The sequence below is a fragment of the Blennius ocellaris genome (genome assembly GCF_963422515.1).
Source record: "Blennius ocellaris genome assembly, chromosome: 1".
NCBI lineage: Eukaryota > Metazoa > Chordata > Actinopteri > Blenniiformes > Blenniidae > Blennius > Blennius ocellaris.
The window spans coordinates 15103626-15115216 of NC_137650.1; the positions used below are offsets into that span (position 1 = coordinate 15103626).

General features: G+C 39.0%; 1 protein-coding gene across 1 annotated transcript; it reads right to left on the reverse strand.

Moving 5' to 3' along the window:
* Nucleotides 1-2903: 2903 nt before the first annotated feature.
* cers3a (ceramide synthase 3a) lies at nt 2904-11306 on the reverse strand (the record flags this gene model as incomplete). The annotated part of the gene is made up of 10 exons (XM_080501577.1): nt 2904-3295; nt 3610-3763; nt 7165-7271; nt 7599-7727; nt 8216-8308; nt 9447-9497; nt 9651-9708; nt 9794-9912; nt 10545-10662; nt 11134-11306. 10 exons carry the CDS (start codon nt 11304-11306, stop codon nt 3113-3115), a joined length of 1185 nt encoding a protein of 394 aa, XP_080357703.1. The 3' UTR covers nt 2904-3112.
* Between the last annotated feature and the right edge of the window lie 285 nt (nt 11307-11591).

Consider the following 11591-nt stretch of genomic DNA (forward strand, 5'->3'; position numbering starts at 1 on the left):
TTCTGATGGGGTTCACTCAAGTGGTTGCAGCTCCCAGCTTTACAGCTTTTCTGGCAGTTCAACAGATACATTGATTTTAAGAAGAACAACAAAAACCAAGGCTGTATAGAGTTTGAAAACAGTATGTTTCAGTGAACAGACAGTTCATTGTTGATGCTCAAGTTGCTTTTTACTTTGACTTTAACTATGTTATGTGGCCTTCAATAAGTTCAAAACAATGGGCAGACAATTCACAAAGATGTATTATTTTCTACATGTCAAACGTTTTAGACTTCGTTTACATTTACATTAATTCACTTAACCAATACAAATGTTGGATTCAAGCTTCGTCTACTCTGTATTCTGTTTCACTCAGCTGTTTTTTAGTTTTTAAGAATCTCAAATGGTTGCCTCCAAGTTTCAGGGAGTGATCAAACACATTCCTGCCATTTATTCATCAGTATGTTTGAATTATCTGTTTTTACAGTATAGCAGAAAGATATTATCATTTCCAACTAACCAGTCTTTAAAAATCAATCATCTTCAGACAAAACATACATCCAGGGAATTTACACTTTCAAAACTCAGATTTCTGTCTTGTGAGATGATAAAGTGTTGAAACACAACACTCACCTGAAATAAAGCCAAATGTGTGTTGTGGGTAAACCTTAGTTTAAAGTTGAAATTAATGGCATTTCTCATGGAGGTTTTATTTTCCACTCTCACTTTTTTGCTCCTTATATTACTTCGTTTACAATCATTTCAGAAACATTCTGTACTTTACAAGAGCAGTTATTGTTGCATTTCCCGATTTGGCCTCCAGATGTCCTTGTTGTGTCACTATCACAGGAAAAGCTCTCATACTTGATTGACATCATCTCACTGGAGAGATGCTGGTGGATGACCTTGATGGTCAACACAGAAAATGTGATGAACCACACCGTTGGCAAATAATCTATCTTAACGCTTCAGTCCTCTCCCTTAAATCTGCCCAGTTTATCCACAAACACAACAGTGGATCTGCTGCTGCAGCCCGAACAGGAACAAAGTAGTCGTCACAGTTCAATGATCCTCCATGATTTCTGTTTATATTTCCTTTAAAAACCATTGGAATTGAATGAACACATAAAAAATATTTACGTAAATGAGTAATGCTGTGATTATAACTGTGTATTAGCCTCTGTAAGCCAAGAAGACGCACCTGCAGATGAAACCATAAACTAAACAACAAATAACATTTTTTGGCAATGATTAACTAATTAAAAAAAAAGAATCTACCAGACTGACTACTGTGGCTCACTGCTGCCCCCAATGAACAAAAGTGGCACAGCTGAAGCACCCAGCCAGTACCTTTAATCTTCTGCCCCAATCATTCCTGATTGAAATCTGACTGGATAAAAAGACTGGTTCAACAGTGTTGAGTTTGCTGCATACAGCATGGAGAGTCTGTAATTTCACTCCTGCCTCTCACTCAAATCGGATCCAAACTGAATTTTTGAGCTTTTTCCATTATAATTTACTTGGAAATAAACTAGTTATTTAATCAATATGAACATCCAACATCTGTGACGTTATGGACGAGTATCGTGTCTTAAAGAAACGGCAATGGCAATATTTTCTTTTCTTAACTTTGGAGCACGATTTGACACTCCAGGTTTATTTCTGATTTTTATATATAAACAGAGACAATCCATAACAACAGATCCTTAACAAAAGAGATAAGTTCTACCAATCATGTGGTGTTTGTTAAACCCACAATCATTCTGGCTGATACTCACAGACCCCCGTTTCGTCGCTGGACCTGGTCATATGGAGGAAACTTGGACACTTCTCCAGAATGTGTGAACATATCAACACATCCTCCACCCACACAGGGGGCAACTCTTCTTACGATACAGAACTAACCAAACATGATTATGAGTCCACGGTGGGATTCCTGCTTTGTTTTCAGGTCTCTTCGGACCAGCAAGTCTTCTGAGTGAAGCGCTGGCCCTGACGACACGGTGGGACAAAGCATGGTCAGAACAGCACGGCTTATTTTAGTTGGGTCATGTTGCAGAATGCGTTGGGGCAATAAATAGTAGATGAAATGTATTTAGCAATGTGGTAAGAACAGTGTCAAGAAAAAGTATGTGAGCATGTTTGAAACCTCTCAGTTCTCTGAAATAATTTGTCAAAAGAGATCTGCGATAGGAAGCGGAGAATGATCGGGGGGGGGAAAAAAAGTGAACACGAGATTTAAAAACAGGTCAAGCCAGTTTGGCATTAATAACCTGAACTAAAAGACTTGTATGCTGGAAGTTTCAAGTTAAAAAGCAGTGAGGCAGCAACAAGCTTCGCATTTACACCGCAATGTTTAGAAAGTGATGTTATTAAGCATGTTGGGCCACGACTTGGTACGGATACTTCATATGGACAGACGTCCAAGTTGGATTGTTATCACAGTGACTGTCAAACTATAAAACTACCAAGTCCCAGGAGAATCTGGACTGGAAGTCATGACACTCTGGAGGAAACATTGTTCCATCTACAGAGCATGTGCAGAAGAACTATTTACTACGGCCATGGTGCTCATGTGCAGAAGGAGCATCTCAGAAAAGGTGTGTTTTCCCGCTGTTTACAAGTAAACAGAGTTGGAGTGTTTTAAAAATGTTGCGTTGTCCCCCATTTCCATGGAATTGGAGCATTTTTTTAAATTGTCTTTTCAGTGATCTTGTCATGGAAACGGACCCCCAACACCAACAGGTTACGAAGGTTTTTGAATTTCAATCAAAAACATAGCTAAAAGCTGCTGACGAGACCTGCCCAAATACATGGAGGAATGTAATAAAGAAATTCAACTTCCAGATTATTTCCCAAGCCATAAATGTAGACGTAAATATAGACTATTATAGCCATTTTGACTCAAGAAACGTATGTCATTTTTTACACTTAAAATGTGTAAAGGCATACTGTGGACCGGATTTGATCATTTCCCTGTTCTAGGCTATGAGGCAGCAAGGCAATCATGATGCTACCTCCACCATACATCAGTTCCACTCCAGATAACTATGAAATCCCAAAGAGTTCACATACGTTCTGTTACCACAGCCTTCCCCACATCTTCTGCTCTACAGATTGTACCGAACATGAATCAGCATACAGTCTTTGACCAGCAGAGGTTCTCCGGTGGAGACAAATGTCCAAAGCAGCCATTTTTGTCCTTCTCATCCAACGCAGATCCATTTCCAAGCTTGTGTGGCTGTTCCACTTCATCTTCTGTCAGACTGCTTTCTTCTTCTTCCTCTTCATTGTCGCTTCTCTCGTCTCGCTTTAGCTGCAACACATGCAGAAAAGATATGTATCGATTGACAACATGGAGGCTTCAGCAGATATTCTGCAAAGGCAAGATTTGATATGAAAGATTAAACTGCTTTGATAATCACAAGAACCAAGCAGAATGGAAAAAAGTAAACATAGGGTCCATAGTTATGATTCAACATGAATTCATGACAGGAATCTGTTTTGATTAATTGTAATAACTTTCTATAAGACTGAGGAAAATACAATATGAACATTACATTCACTAAATATGATCAAAGCGACTGTCTGAATATTTCTTGGATTGTCAGAGCACAAAAACAGACTCACATTTCCAAACATGAACTTCTTGATCATGCGGAGAATGAGGTAGGCCCAGAATATGTGCAGACAGAGCAGCACGACCAGCATCACGTTGAAGAAGTAGTAGCCGAAGAAGGCTGGGTAGTGGAGGACCGGGTAAACCCAGGTGCAGTGGATCAGCCTGAAATAGAGAAAATACTAAATCTCTCATATTCAGAATCAGCCTGACTGCTTTATTAACACTATAACATCTGTACTTGGAAAGTAGGGGGGGAAGAAAACTTTTAATTTGTTCAATTTTTAGAGACATAATAAAACACATCTGTATGAAAATAAGACATCTACAAATAGATTCCAAGATGTGTTAATACAAATCATATTGTATCTTGTCTTATTGTGTTCCATGTAATCACACACCTGTAACCCTTTATCATCAGCAAAAAGAAAATATATATTCACAAGATTAGAAAACAGTATTTAAGTATTTATTGTCTTTCTTTTTTTTACTGCATTGGGAGAATAAAGATGTATAAAGCAGGACCAATAGTTTTAAAGCAAACTTGTTACAGTTTCTAACAACTATAGAAAATATTGTAAGACACTATCATACCAGACCCCATCACCTTAGTGAGGATGGTTAAGTCAGTTCTCTTAAGTTTATACCTGGAAAATATTTTTTTCCCCATTAAACTGAGGAGGATGTTAAACATATGTTTTCAGAGGTGAAGATTTTCAAGATATGCGATTAAAGTTTGTCAAAGTGACAACATTAAAGATCATCTACAAACCACAAAATTAAATTTGTCCAATAAGTTGCCTTCATGCCGACATTCCTGGATTGTTTTGAAGCAGATGGATTTGTCAGGTAGAAAAGACTCTCACAGTTGCAGCTCAAGATTGAACAACCAAGAAGAAATATACTGTTTCTGAATCATAACTCATCTTCTGTTTTGTACGAATCAGCTGATGTTTCTTGGAGGGAAGCGGAATATGATCTTGGCTCTCATCATGTAGGGATTCAAAGTAAAGAGTTATATCTACCATAGACCTTAAAACTTCCTTCTACAACGAACACCTGAAGCAGAGTGTGTGACTTGTCAGTCGCCTCGCCATGCAAACAGGAATGTGACATTAAAATGACCAAAAAAAAGCCTTTGAACAGCTCTCAGTTGGTTAATGGTGCACCCACTTTCTGCTGACACAATGTGCCTGACCACGCCTCGTATGCATGAGTGCTCACCACAACATCAGAGGAGTTCACCTTACATGAAAAGGGTGAAATAGCATGGAGGCTTCCATTGTGCCTTTACTCATTTGACACTTTTAGATTTGGTCCAAAAGAGTATAGATTGCGATACCTGGCTAAAGTGATAACAAAGGAAATGTTTTTGGAAACGCCATCAGGGGGCCGTTCCATGTGTGATGTAATACTTGGAGGATAATTGGCTTTCTGGCAGAGAAGGAGGTATAATTAAAACTCTGAGTTGTGATCATTATTCTCTGAATCTAACCCAGGAGTATCACACACATTTTAGTTCAGCAGCCACATACAACCCAGTTTCATCCTGAGTGAAAATAGTGCCATAATAATCTTTCAATTTAAATGTTAAAGTTTTTCTTTGTTGTGGTGTTGTCAGTACATGTGATGGAAATGTCTATATGTTCCACAAAATCAAACAATTACTCCCCTAAATTGTTAGAATCTCATACCAAAGACAATTTCAACCTTCTGGTGCAAAATACAGTGAAAAAAATCTAAATAAACTTCTCCTATAGCTTGTATTCTGAATGTTTTCACAAACTCACCCTGGTCGATTTTGGCCCACAGGCCTCATGTTTGACATCCCTGATCTAACCTGTGTGGTGGAAATAAATGAGTTATCCTGAGTTACGGAACTCAAAGCAGATGTTGGTCTCAGGCTTTCTCCTTTTTTTAATGTTGAGTTGGAACAATTTATCTGATCAAGTATTGGGAGCTGATCTGACACTTGAGTATTGCATTTGTGTGCAGCTGTGGCTCAGTTAGTAGAGCGGAATGTCCTCCTCTCGGATTATTGTTCAATCCCCATCTAAACCTGCCGATATGTCCTTTTGAAACAGGACGAAGCACTTTGAGACTGCTGGAGAAGTGAAAATGTGGCAAATAGGCTCAGAACTGAGGCTGAATATGAGCATATTTGGATATTCCAGAAAGTTTTATAATCAAAAAGGAGTTGAAAAAACTCAACAAAAAAATGGAGGAACAATTTTTGAATTCTGCTAAACAGAGCTTGAGCTAACTCGCTCAAGATGTGAAGAAGGTTTAAAAATATGGTCAGATTTTTTTACAACTCTGAAGAAATTGATGTCTAACCAGCAACCATAGTGGAGACTTGCATACAGATCATACACATATTCTGGTCCTGTCAAAAGATAAAAGGAAACTGGGATAGAATATGGCCAGGTAAAAGAAAAAAATATTTAAAATATGTAACATAGTTTACTTGGGAAAATTCACACACAAAAATAAAAAGAGTGCATGTGGATGAAAAATGGGGGGAAATTGACTAATTAAGAACCCACGAAAAAGACACCATTGACACTCTGGGACTTGTCATTGACCAAAGAATACTTGTTTATATGCGTATATGTAGGTAATGTAATTGTGGAGTTCGGCCATTTCTCACTTGTGGGACTATCAAAGGTTTATCTAAGTATAGATTAAACTCTCGCCAGTTCCATGTGCGATCAATCTCTGATGAGTCAAGTAACATTTGAATATTCCACTGAACCACAATTTGCCATCAATTTGACTGAGATGGAAATGAAATGCAGTCAACAGAATGAAAATGTATTCTACAGCCATGCAAACATCTGCCAAGTCTATCTGGCGCAATTGGACTGGAGTATTTGCATGCACAATAGAGCTTCCCAGGGGGTCAAACATTTGGCATGCAGGCCGAAACTGGCTGGTAAAAGAAGGTTCAAAGGACCACATTTTCAATGCAAGTGCCTGCTGAAGCTAAATTCTCCACTTTCAGTAAGGTTCCGTTTTCACTTGAAAATATAACAGACATTTTCAGAATGTTGCAGTGTAAACGCAAAAACTTTCTGAAAGGAAAATGCAAAAACGATGCATTTTCACAAGAAATGTCATGTAAATGGGGCCTCAGTCACACCCATGCAGCACAGCACAGGGCAGGGCAGGCTGGGGGATTTGTACAGTCGCAGTACGCATTCCTATGACAACAAGAAAAAGTAGTCAAATCAATCAGTGAGAAAATTGGTTCTAAATATCAAAACCCCCTTTAATGGAGGATGGGTTAAATATTAGGTTTTGTGTATCTCAATAAATAGGGTCTCAAGAGGATCATTCAATATCAGAAGTATCAATACATTCATATCAATTTGTACATCACAAAATATTGCTTTAAAAATGGCATTAGCACCAACGAATTGGGTTCATTATAAGTCATTGCAATCCTTTTGGTTTAGCTCGGATTAAATAAAATTGGATTGTATGTAGTATATTGTCACCATTTTGTAGGACAGTCTAACAATGCAGTGCATTTAAACCCATAAATCAATATATTCTCAGCTTACCAAAATGGAAAGATGATCAGTCGCGTTACCATGAACACGATGGCAAACAGAACAAAAAGAGCTTGACAGGTTTTCTCCCATTTGGCATAGTTGAACAATTTGGCAGACTAAAAGAAAAAAAAGAAACGTATTGTTAATCACTTATACTCAAAACAGAAACTCAAAAGCACAATCACTAGTCAAAACCTTTTGAGCTCCTGGTTCAAAATATCTTCATTCTAAACTATCATGTGTTTCCTAGCTATTAAATACGTGTGCTAACAACTATTGTGAACCTCTGTCATTGTGGGAGATCATTCCCTGACTCGATCCAATGCTTACAAGACCTCCAAATATCTTTGGTACTTAAACACAATAACTATAATAAATGGTTGGTTATGTAGAATTGTTGAGGATCAACATGCTCATCGAGCCGTTTAAACCAGGTCACTGACCTCTAGGAGAATGTCAGAAGCGTCATGGACGAGCATCACCAGCGTTCCGATTCGGATGTAATTGACGAACCAGGAGAAGGACAAGAGGACCAATGTGGCCAAGTGGTGGATGATCTGCTCCCTGAAGTCCTGACGGGAGGAACAAATAGTCAGTTAACTTGAAGGAGTTCAGATTGGTGATGAGTTTACTTTACTTATTTATTTACAAACATGTGCAAACAATTAAAAAGAAAAGCCATGAGAAACAAACAGAAGGAACAAAGACAAAAAAAGAGACACTCATCCAAATGTGTAATCCCGAGATTACTTGACACACTCCAATTTGAAAATACATGCGTTACATGTTCAAAAAGTGGGTAGGAAGAAGTATAATTTTAATATAACTTTAATACACTAATATCACAAGGGAGCAACAAGTACAACCGCAAAGTGACAAAGAGGAAAATGTTCTGTTTGCTGATGTAATGAGGAAAAACGATCAATGTAAAACAGAGGTTCAAATGACTGCAGCAAATCTCCAATATCTCTTGCTCATTTATATGATTTGCTGTGCTCAAATATGCACATCCATATACCAGAGCTGAGCCGTGTTGGAACAGCAGCCTCCATCGACTCACCTTTCTCTTCACATCAAAGGCGACACTGATGAGAAGACCGCCGTAGAAGCTCATCTCCAGAATGTAATACCAGTACTGAGAATCCAGCATGGACTGCAGACAGACACACAAAACAAAAAAACACAGAGTCAAGAAAACCGGGACAACATGTAACATGAACTTAATCCCAATCAGAACACAGAGGTAGAAGAAGCGGATGTCCCTTCAGGCTGTGCTCTTTGTCCTCACCCTGTTGGCCAGGAGGAAGGAACTCGAGCAGAATCTATTGTTCACCTTTAGACTCTCACACCTTCGGTTCACAGAAGTACGAGCTAATAGTCGAGCTTGGGTATCGTGCGATGTGTAATAGATAAAACAATGACCGGGGGACATTCTATTTTTAGTGGGTGGGATATATCAGACAGCAAATTTGTCTTAGGATTGGAGCATGTTTGATGAGGGCTGAACTATTTTAAGGTGTTTCCAGTCTGCAGTGGTCAGGTTTTATCAAGTGTGGGCCAAAGAAAGAAAAACAGGTACAAGATCCCGAGGATTAAAAGGCTTATCGATCCATGTGGACTCATGCCGAGATCACAGGACTTAAAAGATCTGCTGCAACTATTCTGGTGCCAGCACTCCTTCAGAGGCCTTGTAGAATCCATGTCTCCATGTTGCCATGTCGCCATGTCTTCATGGATCAGGGCTGATCTCAAAGGAAACTGAGGAACTATACAGTGCAGCAGTTGGTCATAATGTTATGGCTGATCATTGTACATGCTAGAGCAGCCATCCCACTTCGTTTGCTGTCCAATCACATCGGCTCACAACTTGAGTGTTTTTGCAAATGGAAGACGCAATCAAAGGCCCTGTTTACATGAACAAATCAATTTACCTTCTTTGCTTTGGGAAAGTTTTGTGTTGACAAGGAAACATTTTGAGAGTCAGAAGTTAGATGATGATCTTTTTGTCGATACATTTCTACATCGGTTTAGTAATCACCTGAAATGATTCATGTCATAATATAGACTGAAGTGGAAAGAAAATCATTCATTCCCCCGGTGGTCAAATAAATATGTTGCAGTTAATGTAATACTTTCTCACAGCTCTTAAATTTCATCTTGCAAAGCATCTGTTGGAGCATCTTGGACTCTTGCAGACCTGTTGTGCCTTGTGGGCTGATCTTTTGACATCCCCGAAGTAACAGGAGCGACTATAATTGTATAATATGAAAATAAGGAAGCATATAAAAAACCTGCTTTGGAAAGCCCGTCCAAACTTCTCTCGTGTCATAAAGCCATTCTTTCTGAAAAAAATATAGAAAAGCAAAACAGTAAAAAAACGAATCTTTTATAAAAGATTTCAAGCAGAAGCCACAAAGTTAAGTGGGTTTAAAATGTGATCAGAGCTGCTTTGAAACACTTCCCACAATATCATGATATAATATCAAGTTACTCACATCATACAGCGCTACTATTCCACCAATGAATGCAGACAAGTAGAAGACAAACCTCCAGCTGTGGGGAGCAGAGAGAAGACCGTCTGGCTTATATAGCGTGAAGATAATCAGAACAAACGCATACTGATGAGCAAAGTAGTGACCTGGCTTCTCTGAACTTCTTGAGGACTCCAGGACGGTCCTGTCCCCGTCTTCTTCTGAACCAACGCTCCACTTGTCTCACGGACAAGTTGCTTTTCTTTGACAGCCCTTCGATGTCACTCTGGTGAATTCACACACACACAGGCACGTACACACACACAAATACATCAATTAGATTTCTCAGAAATATTCTGACATAAATTTGTAACACAAACAAACACACAAATTAACCAATTCTGATATTTTATAATCATCAATAAGATATTAATATATATTATCTTAATATATATTGGGAATCTTCAATTTCATCATTTGTTGGGGGCAGAGAATTTGAAGCAGCACCACAGCACGATGATGCCTCCACCATGCTTGATTAGATTGTAATTTCGAGGCTTCATTTCGTGGCCTAAAAATAAACTATTGATGATGATTCATTAGTGTGAAAAAGAAGATGCCTTCAAAATTGCAAGAACTCTCCTGGTATGGTTGTTTTTAAAATACAAATAGAATTGTGACAACCTCACAGCAGTCAAAGCCTTACAGCCACACCAAATGGGACACAGGACCTTAAATTGGAAACCATGACCTCTCGAGAAGATGATCGAAGATAGATTAAACTGCTACACATGTTCCCAGCCAAATTATGAACACGTTTATGATATTTTCAAATTATTGACACATGTGTTCATAGCTTTACACAGAGTCCAGGTGAATGTTGCTCACATTATATACATGGAGGGTTCCTCTGATTACCTGAGCAGGATTTCTACACTGTACAGTGTAGTGGCGTTCCAGGACAGGGTTTTTCTCTGCTTTCAGGGGTATTTTCTCCTTGATTCCAACAATAGCAGCAAGTGGTGTGGCTATCCACCTGGAATACAGTAAACACACACAGGGGTCTGAATCTGTAATACATACATAATAACAAACATATCTATCCATTGTTGCATATGTTTGGTAATGCTATTCTCAATAGCCATATAATATAAAAGTAGTATTTATTTACATCATAAAAGCCCACTCAGACATGCACACAAACACTGACCACTTTAATCCAGAAACAACTGATTCGCTCATTAAGTTCTGCTGGAGTCACGTCAGTTAGCTGGAGGACGATGCTCTATAATCTGGCTAAAGATAAAGTTTATTTTATGTTTCGTAATGCAACATCACATTGTGAAAACACACACACACACACACACACACACACACACACACACACACACACACACACACACACACACACACACACACACACACACACACACACACACACACACACACACACACACACACACACACACACACACACACACACACACACACAGAGAGCTGCCCATACCTTTCAAACAGATATCTGATGAGTAAAAAGCCAAAGGCGTAGGGAACAGTGACATAAAGATGTGAGGGCTTGGCATAGACTCGACCCTCCTTGTCCTCCAGATCAGCCCAAGACAGCTCCTTTGGCAGCCAGATCCCATCCGACCAGAACCACTCGTACAGCGCGTGAAGCATCGCTCGTCCTCAGGCGAGCCACTGGATCCTGCACAGACAAGTTGCATCTTTAGGAAGTGGTGTGTTTTCTACCATTTCGAGGCTATCTCTCCACCCAGTGACATATTTCATATGTATGGAGCTGGAGAGATAGTCTCTTCACTCAGAGAACGATGGTTACAACGTAACCATACGGTTTCTCACTGGCTGCTCAATGCAACCCGAACTCTCCAGCCTTTAGAAAGAGAAGCTAATGTTTATTGCCTTATAGCATTGTAGATACAAGATAATTTTGATATTAATTTA